The sequence below is a fragment of the Rhinatrema bivittatum genome, chromosome 9 (assembly GCF_901001135.1).
Source record: "Rhinatrema bivittatum chromosome 9, aRhiBiv1.1, whole genome shotgun sequence".
NCBI classification, from domain to species: Eukaryota; Metazoa; Chordata; class Amphibia; order Gymnophiona; family Rhinatrematidae; genus Rhinatrema; species Rhinatrema bivittatum.
Window position 1 is genome coordinate 185,547,722 of NC_042623.1, and position 19,755 is coordinate 185,567,476.

General features: G+C 49.7%; 1 protein-coding gene across 1 annotated transcript in view; it reads right to left on the bottom strand.

Moving 5' to 3' along the window:
- The window catches only part of LOC115099142 (deoxyribodipyrimidine photo-lyase-like), a 58,881-nt gene extending 39,860 nt beyond the window's left edge, over positions 1-19,021 (bottom strand). Inside the window, 5 exon segments of the mRNA XM_029616511.1 lie at positions 14,557-14,577; positions 14,579-14,740; positions 17,406-17,551; positions 18,026-18,460; positions 18,816-19,021. Coding sequence (XP_029472371.1) covers positions 14,557-14,577; positions 14,579-14,740; positions 17,406-17,551; positions 18,026-18,365 — 669 coding nt within the window. The 5' untranslated portion in view covers positions 18,366-18,460; positions 18,816-19,021.
- Between the last annotated feature and the right edge of the window lie 734 nt (positions 19,022-19,755).

Genomic DNA, 19,755 nt, shown 5'->3' on the forward strand with positions numbered 1-19,755 from the left:
GTACCCAAGCCCCTCTATTCTAGGCAGGAACTAGAAAGACCCGCACGCAACACACTTTCCCCAAAAGACGTGACCTCCGGTGCCCGCATACCCAAGCGGTAATGTTTGGGTAAAAGTGTGATGCGAAGACCATGCTGTCACACGACAAATCTCCTGCGGAGAAAACAGTTGACACGCCGCCCACGAGGTTGCCTGTGCCCTAGTGGATTGCGCTCTCAACCCCTCCGGCACCGACTGGCCCTTACAGATGTAAGCCAGAGCTATCTTCTCTTTCAGCCATGATGCACTAGTGCCCTTAGATGCCTTATTTCCCTTCTTAGCACCTCTGCACAGGACAAAAAAGATAATCAGATCTCTGAAATGCTTTTTTTGCCTTAAGATATCGCAAATGAATCCTATGTCCATCCAGAAAGTGAAGCTCCCTCACCATAGGAGCATCCACAGACAAATTCAGAAAGGCCGGTAACTCAATCACCTGGTTAAGGTGAAAGGATGAAACAACCCTAGGCAAAAAAAAGAACCAAGTTCAGATTCCATGCCGGACAAATCTTCTGAACAGGAGGATGGAAACGTTTGTCCCTTTAAGGAAATGACCCACATCCGGGGGAGACGCCAACAGTCTTCCTTAAATCCTACCTCGAAGGGAACCTAAGGCTGCCACCTGAACCCAAAGGGAATTATAGGCCAAACCATAAGTCAAACCACTTTGCAAAAATAAAAAAGCTAGAATCTGTGGAACGTCCACTTTCAAGGGCTGCACCTTGTTCTGTAAACACCAGGATTCAAAGACTCTCCACACTTGGACATAAGCCAAAATTGTGGAAGGCTGCTTTGCCTGAAGCAAAGTCGCAATCACAGGCTCTGAACAACTTTTCAAGCAGACAGAAGTGATCCTCCCGGTCACAAAATACAGGTCCCTGCCACAACAACCCTGACAGATGGGCCAATCGAATGGAACAGTCCTGCGCCAGACAAAGAATGTCCATAAACCGCAGCCACTTGGAAGCCACTCAAATAACCCTGCCTGGATAAAGCTCGATGCACCTCTGCACTCGACCTATGATAGGCTGTGGTGGAAACATGTACAGCAACAGGTGTGTCAGCCACGGGTGAACGAGAGCGTAGTCGCCCTCCAATCCAATCTCCCTTCTGTGACTAACAAAACGATCCATCTTCGCATTTCCTGAAGTTGCCATGAGGCCCACCACTGGATTGCCCAGCCTGGCCTGAATCAAGGAGAAGGCCTCTGTTGACATCTCCCACTCCCTCGGATAGAAACGAGGAAGGCCACCTGCATGTTGTGCACTCTGGCTACATGGGAAGCCACTGCTCTTGCCACATGTTTCTCCATCCCAACAAAAAGCTTTTGCGCCTCCAGAGCTACTACACGCCTCTTTGTTCTGCCTTGGCAGTTGATATACACCACTGACATAGTATTGTCAGAGAACATACACAGCGCCTTGTCTGGAATGAGGGGGAGAAACTCCAGTAAGTGCACTGCCCTAGTTTCCAGTTGATTGATGGACCAGGTCACCTTCTCTGAAGGCCACTGCCCTGGGCCAATTTTTCTTGACACATCACCCCACCACCACCAGAGAAACTGGCATCAGAGGTCACCACCAAGTCGGGCACTTCCTGATCCATCCCTTTCTCAAGATTGTGCCAAGAGTGCCACCATGAGAAATTGGAACTGGCATCCTCCGGCAAAGGCAAATGAAGCTGAAATTCCCCCAAAAGCGGATTCCAATGCGATAACAGCATCCTCTGCAGCAGGCACATATGAACAAAGGCCCATGGAATTAACTCTGGTGTAGAAGCCATGGAACCCAGGACCTGCAAATAATCCCAGACCCTGTAACCACGGGATGCAACAGCCAAAGGACCTGACTCTGCAAGTTGACTACCCACTCCAAGGTCAGAAACACATTCCCCAGCTGGGTATCAAAGTGCGCCCTCAAATATTCCAATGTCTGGGTCGACTTTAAATGGCTCCTGCCAGATTCATCACCCAGCTCAATGACTTGAGGAGCTGCCGGAACTGCTGGACTGAGCAACAACATTCCATTTCCGACCTTGCCTAACCAACTGTCCAGGTATGGGTGCACCAGGATACCTTCCTTCCAGAGCACTGCCGCCACTACCACCATCACCTTTATGAACGTACATGTAGCAGCTGCCAACCCAAAGGGATGGGCGCAAAATTGGAAATGCTCCCCCAGGATCCTTAACCTCAGGAACCACTGGTGTCCGGCCTGAACAGGGAGATGGAGATAAACTTCTGAAAAGTCAGACACTAGAAACTCCCCTTTGCGCACTGCTATCACAGTGCGCAATGTCTCTATCCAAAAGCGTTTCCCCAGGAGGGCAGCATTAACCTTCTGCAGATTGAGAATGGGCCAAAACGTCCCCTCCTTTTTGGGCACCATGAAATATACAGAGTATCAACCCTGTCCCCTATCCAGAGGAGGGCACTGGAACAATGGCATGCATGAGCTGTAGCAGTTGCATGTCCCCTGCACCACCTTTCGCTTGGCCCGGGAAGCCAGTGGAAAATTACAAAGGCATCCCTAAGCGGACGAGAAAATTCGAAGGCATGGCCATCTCTCACCACCTCCAGGACCAGTGGGTCCGATGTGATCTTGGTCCTCTCCTCATAAAAAAAGGACAGCCTTCCTCCACTAGCTTCTGTAGAGCAGTGGACCAGCCTGCCTTCAATGACCAATCTTACTTCCGCCTCTCCCTTGGGGCCTACCATCCCTTGGAGGCCTCCACTGGGCTCAAAAGGACTGTCATCTGCCCAAACTTTTTTTTTTTTTTTTTTACACTGCCGGCTCCTTCTAGTGCAAAACTGCCTCGCTTCTTGGAATCGAGCTCGTGGACGAAAAAAAAAGCCAAAACAAAACTTCTTGTGGGTTTTTCTTGTCCTCAGGCAACTTATTACTGCTTCATGAGCTGCTTCAGATCCTCTCCAAATAGCAGCTTTCCCTTTAAGGGGAGGATCGACAGCTGCGCATCTGTCGACCAATTTCATAGGCATAGGAGTCTCCTCGCAGCTACCGCCAAGACCCTACCTCTGACGGAAGTCCAGATCATATCATACCAAGCATCAGCCACAGAGGCCACTCCCACCTCCAAGTGGGTTGCCTGCACTGCCTCAGCCACAGTCCCTTACCGTTTGCCATGTGCCTCCTGCACGCCGCACACACAGTCTCTCTGCATCAAACTTCCGCATACCACGGCACAAAAAACTCCAAGCCGAAACCTCAAACAGTCTTTGAGCAGGATCTCCAGTTTCCGAGCCCAACTTTTTTTTTTTTTTTTTAATCAATTTTTCACATTACATAATCAAGAACCACTTGATATATTTACATCATATGGTTTAAACTGAAACCAGTTTTTAATTACCCATATTATAAAGAAAAATATTTTCAAACCATAATTTCCAAAGTCCTCAAATAGAAGGGGTTTACCTATAATCACTTGAAGGTTTTCTAGTACCAAAACAATATATTCTAAGAAATAAAATACAATCCTGACCGAGGAGTTACTTTATTATTTAGAGAACAATCCGTAACTCTCTAGGGGGTTGTTATAACCCATCTTTCATCCTTAGTTCTATCTGTGATGAATTTTGTCAATTGTGAAGGTTGATAGAAGCAATACATGAAAATTAGTTCTTACCTGATAATTTTCGTTCCTGTAGTACCACGGATCAGTCCAGACACCTGGGTTGTGACTCCGCACCAGCAGATGGAGACAGAGCAAAACTCGACGGGCTCCCTACATATAGTAAGGTGCCACCCACAGCCCCTCAGTCGAACGTACTGTCAAAGCAAGATAAAAAATGTCCGACTAACCAACTATGAAAAACATAATGTAAAACGATTCAACACAGCACCCCGGCTGGAATCGAAAACATCAGAACCAGCAACAAAACACAACGGCCAGTTCCGAAAAGTAAACAGGGACAATAGAACTCCAAAAAGGAGCCAAGAATACTCAAGTAAAACGAGCGGACTCTCCCTCTATTCATCAGCAACAAGAAAACACAGACGGGTGGGAGCCTGGACTGATCCGTGGTACTACAGGAACGAAAATTATCAGGTAAGAACTAATTTTCATTTCCCTGTACGTACCCGGATCAGTCCAGACACCTGGGATGTACCAGAGCCAAACCTCAAGGGTGGGAAGCAGAGAGTCCCGCTCGGAGAACACTCGCTCCAAAACCCCGAGATTCAGCTGCCTGCACATCCAGTCGATAATGTCTGGTAAAAGTATGCAACGACTTCCAGGTCGCTGCCCTACAGATTTCCTGCGTGGACACCTGAGAGACCTCCGCCCAAGACGTGGCTTGCGCCCGAGTCGAGTGAGCGCGAAGCCCCTGAGGTGCCAACTTGCCTTGCAGCAGATACGCCGAGCCAATCGCCTCTTTCAGCCAACGCGCAATGGTGGCCCGCGACGCAGCAGACCCCTGCGAGCCCCAGAGCAGAGAACAAACAGGTGGTCAGAAACCCGGAAAGGATTCGTAACCTCCAGATACCGAAGTAGAATCCTACGCACATCAAGTTTTCGTAAGTCCTTTGACCCCTTGTCTGTCGGCTCCACGGTCGAAAACCCCGGGAGATCCACAGATTGATTCAAGTGGAACGAGGACACCACTTTGGGCAAAAAGGACGGGACAGTCCGCAGAGACACCCCCGCCTCCGTAAACCGCAAAAACGGTTCCCGACAAGACAGGGCCTGTAGCTCCGAGACGCGACGAGCGGACGTAATGGCGACTAGAAACACCGTCTTCAAGGTCAGATCTTTCAGCGTTGCCTGCTTGATCGGCTCGAACGGTGCTCCACAAAGAGCTGAAAGCACATAATTCAAATTCCAAGATGGACACGGATTTCGCACCGGCGGACGTAAATGTTTAGCCCCCCGAAGAAAACGCGTCACATCTGGGTGGCAAGCCAGGGACACCCCTTGGACCTTACCCCGAAGGCAACCAAGGGCCGCAATCTGAACCTTTAGAGTACTCCAGGACAGCCCCTTCGAGAGGCCCTCTTGAAGAAAAGCTAGAACCTCAGGCACAGCAGGTCGAATGGGGTTAACCTCGTGAGCACCACACCAGTCCTCAAAGACCGTCCAGACCCACATGTAGGTTAAGGAGGTAGACTGTTTCCTAGCTCTCAACAACGTAGCGATCACTGCCTCGGAGTACCCCTTAGTCCTCAAGCGCGCCCTCTCAAAAGCCAAGCCGCGAGACAAAAGTGAGCCGCATCCTCCAAACAGACGGGTCCCTGACGAAGAATGCCGGCGGCCCCGTGAAACCGAAGGGGTGGCTCCGCCGCGAGCTGGATGAGATCTGCAAACCACGGACGTCTGGGCCACTCCGGCGCCACCAAGATCACCGGCCCCGGATGCAACTCTATTCGCCGTAGCACCCTTCCGATCAGGGGCCACGGGGGGGAAGACATAGAGCAGTACGTCCACGGGCCAAGGAAGGACTAGCGCATCGACACCCTCGGCGCCCCGCTCTCTCCGGCGGCTGAAGAACCGCGGAGCCTTTGCGTTCTGCGCGGTGGCCATCAAGTCCAGGTGGGGCTGGCCCCACCTGGCACAGAGGAGAAGAAACGCTACATCCGGTAGCTCCCATTCCCCTGGATCCAGGTGATGCCTGCTGAGGAAGTCCGCCTGTATGTTGTCCACGCCGGCGATGTGAGACGCTGCTAGACCGCTGAGATGGCGCTCTGCCCAGTCCATCAGCTGACTCGCCTCCACCGCCACTTGCTGGCTCCTCGTTCCTCCCCGGCGATTGATATAGGCCACCGTGGTCGCGTTGTCCGACAAGATCCGGACTGCCCGACCCCGAAGCAATGGGAGGAAGGCCCGCAAAGCCAAGGCCACCGCCCGGGTTTCCAACCGGTTGATGGACCACCGGGACTGCCGACTGGACCACAGGCCCTGCACCGAGTGCCCCCCACAGACCGCACCCCAACCAGAGAGGCTGGCGTCCGTCGTGACCACTGACCAAGTGGGCATGAGAAGAGAGACACCGCACGTCAGGTGCCTTGGACAGAGCCACCGCTGCAGGCTGGCCCTGGCGTGATCCGTGAGGGGCAGGGGCCGAAGGAATTCCTCTGATGCCGGCTTCCAGCGGGAAAGTAAGGCTGATTGTAACGGCCGCAGATGAGCGAACGCCCAGGGAACCAAAGCTAGCGTGGACGCCATGGAACCCAACACCATCAGGTAATCGCGCACTAGCGGGCACCGCAGGGACAGAAGGCGTTTCATCTGTCCCTGGAGCTTTACCACTCTCTCCTGAGTCGACACCCGAGCACTCTCCGTGTCAAATAAGGCCCCCAGGTATTCTAACCTCTGGGTAGGCTCCAGATGACTTTTGGCCAGGTTGACTACCCAGCCCAGCGACCGCAAGAGCTGCAGGACCCTGGCAATCGCCGCTCGGCACTCCGCTTCGGATTTGGCCCGGATGAGCCAATCGTCCAAGTATGGATGAACCAGGAGCCCCTCCCTCCGGAGCTGGGCCGCCACCACCACCATCACTTTGGTGAAAGTGCGTGGAGCCGTGGCCAGGCCGAAAGGAAGGGCCCTGAACTGGTAATGCCTGCCGAGGATGCAGAACCGCAGGTACCTGTGATAGGCCGGCTGAATTCCGATGTGTAAGTACGCCTCTGTGAGATCCAGGGACGCAAGAAATTCGCCGGGACGAACCGCAGCCACCACTGAGCGGATCGTCTCCATCTTGAAACTGGGAACACGAAGGCACTTGTTGACCCCTTTCAGGTCGAGGATGGGCCGGAAAGCGCTGTCCTTCTTGGGAACCACGAAGTAAATGGAGTACCTTCCTACTCCTCTTTGACTCGAGGGCACGGGAACAATGGCGCCCAGATCTTCCAGGCGCTGAAGGGTCACTCGTACGGCTGCGCGCTTGGCGACCGCCTTGCAGGGAGAGACGAGAAACTTGTCCCACGGCAGGCGTGCAAAATCTAACGCGTAACTGTGTTTTATGACTCCGAGGACCCACTGGTCTGAGGTTATCTTGGTCCATTCCCCGTAAAACTGCACCAGCCTCGCCCCTACGTTTGGGACGGTGTCCGGAGGCCGACGCAGGGAATGAACCAGTCTCGTTACATTGTGTCGACTTGGACCCCGATCCAGCCGAGGGTCCACCAGACCGGTTGAACTTCTTCCCCCGAAAGGACTGAGACCAGGAGGATCTGGCCGAACTCGCGCGGTAGGACGGGCCCGTCCCCGATCGCTGCGGCCTCTGACGTTGGTTAGACCGAAACCTGTTCCTGGCCGAGAAGTTAGACCGCGACCGTGGCCTGTCCTCAGGCAGTTTGAAAGCCTTATTCTCGCTGAGGAACTGCATGAGATCATCCAGTGGTTTGCCAAACAGCAACTTCCCCTTAAAGGGTAGAGATCCCAGATGCGCCTTCGACGTACCATCCGCAGACCAGTTACGAAGCCAGAGGAGGCGGCGAGCCGAGACCGCCGACACCATAGCCCTAGCCGAAGTTCTCAGCAAATCGTGCATGGCATCCGCACTGTAGGCTATCACCGCCTCCAGGTGATCCGCCTGCGAGGCTTCCCCCTCGGACAGACCAGCATTCGCTTGTAAGATCTGGGCCCACCGAAGGCCCACTCGTAACGCAAAATTACTGCAGATAGCCGCTCGGACTCCCAGAGCGGACACCTCGAAGACCTTTTTAAGTTGAACCTCCAACTTCCGATCCTGGATGTCTCGAAGTGCCGTGGCCCCCGTGACAGGGATGGTAGATCTCTTGGTGACCGCCGACACCGCCGCGTCCACGCGAGGGAGGCGCAGCAATTCGAGAACGTCCTCCGGCAGAGGATACAACTTGTCCATGGCCTTGGCCACTTTAAGGCCCAATTCCGGGGTATCCCACTCTCGAAACAGTATGTCAGAAGCCGAGAAATGAAACGGGAATGCCACCGCAGGTCCTGCGAGACCGAGGAGGACCGGATCCATATTTGCGGTCTGACGGACCTCGACCGGTGGAGCCTCCACGCCAAGCTCCTCCAGGATCGCTGGGATAAGCAGAGAGAGCTCCTCCCTCTTAAAAAGGCGCACGACCTTGGGGTCATCCCCATCCCCCGCCAGCGTACCTTTTCCGGCGCCTGGCGGTGCAGGACTCGGGTCATCGGGCCCCTCAGGCCCTCCCGCGGCCCCCGAGGCCGAATGTTCCTCCTCCGAGGAATTAGACTCCGTGTCAGACTCCTGAGGGACGCCCCGTGCCGGTCTCTTCGCCTGGGGTGGACCCGGCGAGCCCCTGGGCCGGCCTGCCCTTCTCTTGGAGCGCGGGTGTCCCTCTCCGCCACCCGAGGTTCCCCCGGCGTTGCGTCGCGACTTCTTATACTTTGCCAATTTTTTTAACAACAGAGCAAAATCGTCGGAGAAGGAATCCTCCGAATCCGAGGGTCCCTCCCCCGAGGATAGCTGTCCAGCTTGCAGGGCCTCCCGGGGTTCCCCCCCTGCGGCCCGCGGCTGAGGAGAGCGCGGAGGTGGCTGGCCGCCATTATCCAAAACCCTCCTCGTGGCCGCGCGAACAGTGTCCAAAATGGCCGCCGTTCCCGCGCTGAGCGGGAACGGATCAGGGCCAGCAGCAGCAGCACCCCCGGCGCGCGGCGGCGAACGGGACGAGCGGGAACGGCCGCCCCGACCTCCCCCCGACGGTCCCTCGCCCCTGGCAAGACACCCCGGAACAAATGCGCGTGCGCGCCGACCCGCACACGCGGCAGGCCGAGCCGACCGGCATCGCGGACCCTGAAAGAAAATTAAAATTCGCCGCGCAGGAAGACAGAAGAAGCCCGGGTCCCCCCTCCCGAACGAGCTGCCGAAGAAAGGGAGAGCCGGCGCGAATCAAAAACAAGTAAAACTTTTTTTTTTTTTTTTTTTTTTTTACTACTTAGCCGCTATCCAGGTGCTGATGCTCCCGCTCCACCGGGGTGAGTGAACCGGGCTCCCCGGTGTCACCCCCGACACTGCTGCCTGGCACGGCTGGGTCCTCGACCCACAGCAGCGGGCTCAACCAGGGGGGGATGGTCCCCTCAGGACCTTCCCAACCCCCCTGGGAGATAACTCAGACGGGAGCTTCTCTGTGAAAAATAAAAAACCTGTTCTTCCTTTTTTTTTTTTTTGTAAGTGGCAAAGGATTATCCAATGCTCCACTACTATTAATACTCTTTTTCTTTTTTTTTTTTTTTTTTTTTAACCTGACTAACTAAAAACCCGCAGATTACAGAGACTGTGGGTGGACCTGCTCCATCTGCTGGAGACAGAGTAAGACTGAGGGGCTGTGGGTGGCACCTTACTATATGTAGGGAGCCCGTCGAGTTTTGCTCTGTCTCCATCTGCTGGTGCGGAGTCACAACCCAGGTGTCTGGACTGATCCGGGTACGTACAGGGAACTAAGATTTTGATAGGATATACAACATCTACATGGGATCCTTAATTTAATTTAAACAAGGCTCCCATCTGTAAGAGTTTGGGTCTCATTAACAGAAATTGCCTTCTTCTTAATTGTGTTTCTTTTGTTACATCTGGAAACATCCTTACATTTAATTGATAGAATTTCTCTTTAATATTTCTGAAATATAATCTTAAGACCCAATCTCTATCTGTATTTAACAAGAAGGAGATAACCATAGTGGCCGGTTGGGCCTCTCCTAGCTTAGATGATTCTAGAAATTCTGATAAGTTCAAAGGGGAAATCTCTTGACAAACCTGATCCTTTATCTCTTTCTTCCAAGAGGGGAGATAATAGATTTGATTCAATGGGGGCAAAGCTTGCTGCAGAATTTTTAAAAACGCCAAAGCAAATTTGTTCCACATTTCCTTTGCGGAAATTTCAGGCATCCTAGGAAAATTTACCAACCTTAAATTTTTATTACGGATCCGGTTTTCAAGATTTTCCATTTTCCTTGTAACATACTGATTTTGCCAATGGTCTTAATGATAATGTAAAATTTTTATTCATCACAACTAAAGTTTCCCATATCGTTTCTAAAGCGAAAACAGGTGGTCTAACTATAGGTTCAATATCTGTTTCATAACTTAAGCCAGAAATAGTATTGGATTCTGCCTGATATAACATCTGCCCCTCTGCTACGTTCCCATCTGAGTCTCCAACATGTGTGGACCCTTCCGCGGCAGATATCATTGATGTTCCTGGGTTTCCCTCTACATCCCTCAATGGGGGTGGGGTATCCACATTAAATATCGTTCTTGTAGTCGCTGGGTTCTCAGGTGGTGTTCTCAAAACCGGGGAGAGAGAGATGATCGAGTCACGAAGGGGATCCATTCCTTCCTGGTTCTCGTCTAGCAATGGCTCACCCGGGATTTTGGTTCCTCGCCTGATACGGGCATCCATTGGGCCCACTACAAGTCCTGCTGTTGTTCCCTCCATTACTAGCCTTTGGGATGAGTGGGGCATAGTTAGTATGAAATTTACAAAAATAGGAAATATAAATGGAATGGGAAGGACCACTTAGCTGGATTGGATTGATTTAATCCAGGATATCCCCTTCTAGAGGTGGAGAGCTGAGAAATCTCACCAAATATTAGAAAATATAAAGTCTCAAAAATTGATCAAACAAACTTTTTCCTACCTGAGGCTGGAGGAGAACTTCATACACAGTCCAATTAAAGAAGAAAGAGTCGAATGAAATCAAAAACAGCCAAAAGTCAAACAAAGCCACGCACCCCTTCGGCGCGTGTGGCTTAGGCACGCCGGCGGTAGTTGTGCGCTGCACGCAGGCCGATTTCATGGGCCTCCTACCGGTCGCACCGATGATGTCATGGGAAATTGAAGCAGGAAACGCCGTTGGGGCCGGGTATGAGACTTCACCTCCGGTATTCCACTGCCAGTAATCTCAGTCCTTTCTCCTCCACCTCTCGCTTGACATCTTTTAGAACTGTCACTCCAGCTACCGGAATGGATGTTTTCTTAGTGACTACAGACATGGCTGCATCCATCTTGGGAACAGTCCAGGACTCCAAGATCTGCTCCTGCCAGGGTTATAGGTTCACCATTGCTCCCCACTACCTCCAGGCCCACCTCGGGAGATTCCCCCTCCTGATCTACCAGCTTCTTCGCTGTCATCGGGAACAGCAATGCCTTAGAGCGTCTCCTTAATTCTCCCAGGACCAGGTCACCCGTTCATTATCCGAGTTCTCCCAGGTTTGTTCCGGTAAGGGAAAAGCTTAGCCATAGCTCTGGCTACCTTCAGGCCCGCTTCGGGAGACTCCCATTCCCGATCCACTAACTTCTTCACCAACTTGGGTAATGGAAAAACCGCCTTAGGAGGCCCCTGCAGTCCCTCCAGGGCTGGATTCACCCCCTAATCACCAAATCTTCCAACACCTAGGGAACCAGCGGACCTAACTCCTCCTTGCAGAACAACTGAACTACCCGAGGGCAGCCACCCTCAGCAGTTGGGACTTCATCCAAAAGGATCCACTAAATCAATGACTGGGTCCTTGTCCGGCTCCACCACAGTATTCTGCCACTGATCAGGCCCATTCGACTCGTCTGAAGTTTTCCCGTCCTCAGGTGTGGACTGTCCCAGCCCAAGGAGACATAGGATACCTCCAAAGCCCACCTGCTTCCTCCCCTGAGGCTTTTTAGTCACAAAGGATTTCCTGGGAAGTGGCCACCTAGATCCTGCCTCCTTCTCAGCCAAATAGGCCTCATGAAGAAGCAGGACAAGATCCACTGAAAACTGTTCCAAATCTGAAGAGGGCTGATCCTGCCCATCGTCTCCCAGGCTTCCCCATCCCTTCCCTGCCACCAACAGGGTTGAAATCGACAAGTAAAGGCAGGGGAGGGGAGTCCTGAGGCTCTGAAGCAGCCTCTTAGCTCCTGCCATGTGCTCTTAAAATGGCTGCAGGTGCTACCGCACCCCCACCGGGGCCCGGCCCCAGCCAATCTCATGGTCAGACCACCCCGATTGGACCACGTAGGTCCCAAGCGCCCTCAACGCACAATGCGGCTGTACAGAGTCGAACTCCCGCCACCCTGCAGCCACGTTTCCGGCGCTAAGCAGGCATCGGCATGAATCGCGGTCAGGCCTAAAAATAGCCCCTGCCGCTGAACAAACCCCCACTGGCAATGCGTCCCCGATGACAAATGAGCCCCCGGCTCGGCAATTGAGAGATGTTTGCCCTCACTCACCCAGCCCTGCCTCCCAGCAGCTCAGCCGCTCCCCTTCACAGCGTCTTTTTTTTTTTTTTTTTAAAGGCGCAGACACTGACTAAAGGAAATAACCAGCAAACAAGGAAAGCACAAAGAAAGGGGCTACTTCCCTGCTTCTGGATGCAGAGGGAGCAGACTCTGGAGGTGAGGACTCAAGAGGGGGTGAGGGAACCAGGACCCCTGGCTTTCACTTCCCCTGACCGATAAGGGATGAGCTAGCTCAGGTGTCGCCAACCCCCCGCTCGCCCTGCTCCACCCATGGAATGGCTCACTAAGGAACCTAACATCTCGGGGAGCCTTCCAGAAGTCTTATGTTTTTTTGGTTTTTTTTTAATCAAACTCCAGATTGCAGGATGCACCTCCACTATCTGCTGGAGACAGAGAAATACTGAAGGACTGCAGGTGGCACTCTCGGTTACGTAGCAGTACCTCAATGTTTTTCGTCTCTGCCTCCATCTGCTGGTAGGGATGCATAACCCCACTTGTCTGGTCTGATCCAGGGTATGAACAGGAAATCAGGGATGCCAGCTCTTTCCTATGAAAGAGACGTAGCACAGAAACACCATCTTCACTCTCAGGAGCATGTTCACCTTCTTTCGATTCCTATTAAGCCCCTCAAGGGAATCCTCTGATGCATAAAAATAATCTCTTTCTCCAACTTCTTTTCCTTCTCTCCTCTGGACCTCTTTCTGCCCTGGGCATCTACCGAACCCGAAGGTACTGGGAGAGCAGAGGCTCACACCCTGGGACTGTTCCCCCATCCCACGCAAAATGCGTGTAGACATTTGAGAAATTCCTTTGAAACAGCAGAGAAGGCTAAGGAGGAAGGGAGGGGATGTTCTGAACCGTTGCACTGGAAGTTGCTACTGGAAGAGAATCTACTGCAGTTCCCACTGCACGGCCTTCAGGGCCGAGGGATCCTCCTTCACTGCTCTGTGGTTTTAACACCCCTGCTGGGATTTGGGGGTCCAGCAGGAACAGGCAGTATCCCCCCCCCACCCCACCACCACAGATCCCCCTCACAGCCACAAACTCGCTGCTTGGGAGCTCTCCCCGAGTTTTAGCACACTCTTGGCACCATTTTGAGCCTCCCCCTGCTTGTACCTTTCTGAGACTACAAACATTAAAGTGTGGTTTTCTTCCCCTGCTCAACACAGCAGACACCACTGTTGCAGGTCAGCTCTTGCCTCCTCAAGCAGCTAAATCATACCCGACAAACAAAATGTTTTGGTTTTCACCCGGGCTCTGTATCTGGATCTAGCCCAGGTGCTTATCCCGCCAGTTCTCCTGCTGCCATCACCTGTTTCTGGCCACTACACATAATTCCTCTTTCTTTTTTTTTTTTAATTTTTATTGTTGCACAGCAAACGGCATCAGACCTTTTAAAGGAGAAGCGCCAGATAAGAGCGGCAAGCTTGAGAGGGAGAGGCTAGAGGAATGAAAGGTTTCCTAAACCAGATTCCCAGAAAAAAAACAAAAACCCCACAGAAAAACCCCTAGTCCAGGCTTGCTCAACCGAGGGAGCGAGTGCCTAGTCTTTCATCTCAGGAGATGCCGCCAAATCTTTTCCTGATCTGCCTATCTGGTACAGGATGCTTTGCCTACCATGTGCTGGAGCGTGAAGGCAGAGAATATGGGCAGGCTGAGGTCAGCATGGACGCATAAAAAGGGTGATGTGGGTGAACCTGTTGAATTCTAATTTCCATCTGCTGGTCAACGAGCATAACCCATTCCTCTTAAACGAGCTTCCTGCAAATCCGCTGCCATAGGCCACAATCCAAATTCCCCACTCCTGACGACTCTCCCTCCGCTATCTATTGTGGCCCTACCTTGGCATACGCCTCCCCCAGCCCCAAGTGACCTAGGCATCAGTGATGCACCCCCCCCCCCCCCCCAAAATTTCCCCTTACTCCAATCAGCCCTTGGCATTGGTTCCCCTGTAAGGAGCGAGGACTGATGTGAATAGCACCAGTCACTGCAGTTTGCGTTCACGCCTGCTTTACTCCCAAATCCTTGGGAGCAGATGGCCAGGAGCTTTAAAAAAGCCGGGGTGGCAGAGCACAGATGCCAAAATGGCCCTCAAAAAGGGAGAGCAGGCACTTCATATCAGAAGGCCAAACGGATGCAAGTTTTATGACGTGGCGTTCATCTCGGTTGGCAGTTTTAAGGGTTCACATTGGGTTGTTGGCAGACTCTGATGAAAAGCTTGCATCGGGCAGGCAGCTTAGATATATGTGCAAACCACATTTTCCCTACATAGGCTAAGTTACTGAATATCTAAAATTTTCAGTGGAAATGGCTACAGGCATAAGGAGGTCTGAACACACCTTACCTGGACAAATGGTACCCTCCTCAGGCAGATTCTCTCTGACATCTTGCACCCACTGCAGCGGGACCCGCAGTGGGGAAAAATCCGTCACTAAACCCCCAATGTCATGCTCGATGATAAACTGGGGAAGCACGTCTTTAGCATAGCCAATCAGCAGGTGGAATGGAATATTCAGTTCCTTGCACTCCTAAAACGTGATCAAAATGCTAAGTTACCAGAAAGTAGAAAAGAAATCTCTTTCCAGGTGAGATAACTTAACCAACGTCACAGCCTGGAAATTAAGAATCAGATATCCCAAAAGATCACCAGTCATGCAATAAAAAAAAAAAAAAAAAAGTGGGTGGTCTGTGAAACTAGCAATCAGATTAGCCTATGGCCCCGACCCACCAGCGCCTCACTATGAAGGTTACTGTTTGAAAGAAGCTTCTTATTCTTACCAAACTCATAACACAAAGAGATTGATAAAAAAAAAAAAAAAAAAAAGCTGGGCACCTATTTTTTTTTTTAAGCCAAGCTCAGAAGCCTAAATTTTCAACTAAATCCTACTAGGCCTGCTGCTTGCTGTTCATTTGCCCAGAGACAGGCTCCTAAGTTAAGTGCCTGGTGCTGAAAATCAGCCCTATGCGCTGGACTTTTCCTCTTAGCAACCCACTTTTTTAAGACATCAGCCCTAGAAAGGCCAATTTAGGAGCCTAGATCCCAAAGTTCTGCACCCAAACATTTTGAAAAGCAGCTTCAAAGTAATTAGGCACAGGAAATGCAGTATAATTGCTTCAGTGAGGCTTTATCCTGCTCAAAAAGCCTGAAAGCAAACATTCGTGCAGGGGTGGGAAATTATTTAGAAACCTTGGAGCCAGGAGGTCCTACGCACACCAAGTTTTCAGCAACACGAGGACACGGCCGGGGGCATATGAACATCCTAGAAAGTAACTCCTATTTCTGGGTGGAACTTGTTTATTTAGGGTTTTTTGTTTTCACTATTTTTAGCACTTTTGGTTTTTTTTTTTTTTGGGGGGGGGGGGTGTTTATTTATTTATTATTTGTCTTTCCCTTCCCTGAGGTCTCTCTTCACGGGGGGGGGGGGGGGGGGGGGGCAATCAGTCACCAGAAGTGGTGGCTTCTTATGTTACACCAGGACCCGCTGAAATGGCAACATCCAGGGCAGTGAAGGACACTGAGCTCCAATTTTTTTTTTGGCATCCAGGAACTTTCCACCACTGAATTCTTGGGGAAAAGTTACATCAGAAAATAATCAAAACTCACAGACAGGTTGATTTGTGATTTAAAAAAACAAACAGTCTTTCAAATGCTAAAATATTTTATAAAAGTGAGTTTGCCTTGCCAGGTGCTACCATTTTTAGATGCAAAAAGCATCAACTTGCTGTTTGACATTATTTAACACATTTATATACCGTTTCACCAATGCATAATTGAACGAAGCGGTTTACAATAATTTCACAAAATCAAAATAATGAAAATAAAATAAAGTAGAAAAATAAAGAAAATAATAAAAATAAAATAAAAATTATAATAGAATAAAAGTACATTTAACATCATGATCAATACCAACAAAAATGAACTATAATAGAATCAATATCTTTAACCACTATCTTACAAATAAGAAATAGAAACAGCAAATAATAATTAAAACCTTAAATTATTTGTAACAACACATAATAGTCTTTCATACACAGAATGATCCAAGATTAGATAGATTCTAAGTTACCAAAAAAGTAGGTTTTTAGGGCTGTTTTAAATTCTTTCCTATTGTATATTTGTCTTAAGGAGTCCGGTAAAGCGTTCCACATAATAGGTCCGGCAACGGAAAAGGCCCTTTGTCTTGTGACGTTTAATGCTGCCTTTTACTGCAGGGACTTCCAATAGATTTTTTTTCCGCCAATCTAAGATCTCTTAAGGGTTTATACATTCTTAGTTCAGAACATAGCCAGACAGTATCGATATTAATTAGTAACGAATGAATAAGTGTGAGAATTTTATATTTTATTCGATATTTAACGTGTAACCAATGTAGTCTCTGCAAAACAGGAGAAATGTGTTGTCTCATGGGCGTCGCTGTAAGAAGTCTAGCTGCTGAGTTCTGAATTAACTGAAGGGAGCCTAATGGTAGTTTCTGACAAGCCTAGGTATAATCCGTTACAGTAGTCTATACCAGAGAAGATCAAGGCTTGCAAAACTGATCTAAAATCATTGAAGAACAATAAAGGTCGTAACCGTTTTAACACGTGCAGTTGTGACCCATTACATATTTGCTTTCCTTTATCTTATTTTTAGGTTGTTTTAGTTTTTTTTTTAATATTATGATTTTATGTTATTTTATTATATTAGGAGTCATTTAAGTTTAGTCTTATGGAAAAGCAACAATTTTAGTATTTAGGTTGGATATATTTTATTTTTAGAACTATTGGTTAATGGCAGGGTATTATGTTTTAGTATAACACTGATGTTTAAGTTTTGAAAGGTTCATTGCATTTCTGTTTTTGTTACGCTGAATTTTGTTATTGTAAACAAGACATGAAATGAATTTGAATGTCGGTATATAAATCTGACTAAATAAATAAATAAATAGAAAATGTACTCCAAAAAGGAAAGAGTTCTAATCAATTATTATTTTGTAGCTGGTTTACAGTATTATACAGCTGCACTATCAGGTTCATTACATGTTTGAAGGAACAAAGACAGACAACTAAGTTTTCAGTAAGAAAACCTGTTTAAGAGTGTCAGTAAAGATTGGTTGGAATAATTATCACTGGTCTGCATTTTATCCGTAAGCAAAAAGGTTTGAAGTGATTATATTAATCATCTATCGGATTTTTGCAGTGTTTCAAGAATACCTCTACAACTTCCTGCAATCCCTTCAGCATGAAGCCAAACTGGCGAATGGTGGAGTCCAAGAATGTGGGCTCGAGACAGAAGCAGACATGAAGTGGGATGTTCTGTTTGAGAGCAAGGCGCTGAGCATACAGGAAAGCCCAGTTATCTGAAAGAAAATAAAATTTGTTTTAAACATGCCATAACATTAGCCTTCACCGCAGTGGTGCTGGACATCAAATCAGAATGTAAAATGAACCAACAGACTCTCCTCCTCCCTTTTTCTGCACTATTAAAATCCTGGACAGGGGACGGAGAGTCATCCTCCACCTAGGACGGCGATTTGGAGACTGTGCTCTTCTCAAAGCTATATGGAGCTTAGGAACTCTGGAAAAATGACAATGTTGTTCCTTGTTTCCATTCAAGTCCTTTAATGTATCCAGCTCTGCCTGATGTAGCTTAGCTTTATTAGTCATTCCCAGTTTATTTAAGTCTGTCTCCTGATTAGTGTTGAGTAAACTGAAGGACAGCAAGAGCAGACCTGGGATTGGCATTGAGGCACAAAGGATAAGGCATGACCATTTCTGAGCTCTGTCCAGCACTCACACACACATACATACATTCTTCTGTATTCTGGGCATACCTTGCACCCTCTGGTCCCGGGACATCCAGTAGATGATGCCCTGTGAGTCATCTTTCACGTCCCAGTTGCTAGAGATCAGGCGCACCCGCTTCTTGTTAAATGCGAATTCAAGCACAGAAGATCCCGCTCTTAGCCGAGTCCTCTGTACTGCCTGTAGCAGGTTCCCACCACCGCTGCTCTCATTTGGCCTCATCAGTTTGGTATCTACAACTGAAGCCAGCTCTGCATAACTCCCTCTTAGTGTCTCCTCCATGTGGCGCTTTCTGGAGCTAGTCATTATAGGTACCTCAGCACCAAGGTCGTCTGCAATGTGTTGGGGTGTCGTTGCCATTCTTGACATGCTGGAGTTAAGGCGTGGGACTCACAGGGAGGGGAAAGTAGGTCTTGCACCACTTTCTGCAGATTGAAGTCACCCACAGGCAGGCTAGCAGCAGTCTGCAGATACAACAAAAACATCAGCTGAGAGAACTCCATAGCAAGAGGCGCTTCCCAGTGCCAACCTCCAGAGCTGCTAGGAAGGCAATGCTCTGGAAAAGGACATTAGGTCAGTCCTGGCTTTATGACATGGCCACTCAGACAATGCAATGCTGAGCTCAGTTGGAAAAAAGCAGCACTACATACTCACTACACAGACATAGTCACAGGGCTCCAATCAGAAACTGGACCACTTGACAAATTTGGTGACTGACACCCCTCAACGTGGACCAAGAAACTCGGCCCCTCCGGAGGCTCTGGGGTAAGCGACCCCCTCGTCCCTAAGTAAAGGGCCCACATTAAACCCCTGCCTCACCTCAAGCATCCCACGCCACTCAATGTGTCACTACAGTGCTCCCCGGCTGCCTAGCGGTGCATGGAACACCGTCCACCTTCTCCGCCGGGCCTGCAGGCTGCAGCTCCCGTGGCCACCCGTTCCGTCCCTGTTACACCAACTGCGAGCACGCGCTCAGCCTCAGTGGGGAAACATCACAGGGGCGCGGCTGAGCGCAGCAGCTACGGAGGAGCTGACGTCAGGGCGCGAGGCTCTCACAGTGGGGGAAACGTCACGGGGCGGAACTGAGCCCGGCCCGGGCGTGGCTGAGGTCAGGGGGCAGGACTCTCGCGCTGCTGCCGCTGCGCTACAAGGTCGCGTGCCTTAGCCTTTTCGCTGTTACCTGGCTCGGGGAGTACATTGTAATCTGCTTCCTCTTCCCTGCTTAACACTTTTGTTTTTATTTGTCGCTCTGAAACACGTCGTGGCTGAGAGCCTAAGTCAGTGGGAGAGGGGACCGGCAACACAGAAAAAAAAAAGTTTCTTACCTGTATCAGGTGTTCTCCGTGGACAGCCTCCAGTGTCGACTTCGGACATTCTCTCCGTATATGGCTCAGAAAGTTCTGGAAGTCACCTACTTATTCCCCCCCCCCCCCCTGCATACACTTATTTATTTATAGAATACACTATTAAAAATTCCTAAGCGGTTTACAATAAAAACCTCCACAATTACAAATAAAACCAAAATTATACAAATACAAAATAGAAATAATACAAATTCATAACATCCTCAGATTAGTCCAATCGCTGTAACCTTTTTTTTGTTTTTGTTGGGTTTTTTTTGCTTTCCAGGGAGGAGGGGAGGGATTGTGTGGCTGTTTGCGATGCTGTCCACGAGAATACCTGTTACAAGTAAGAAACTTGTTATGCAGAAAGCTCAGTTATTCTTACTTTCAACGTAAGACTATTCTTGGGATCAATT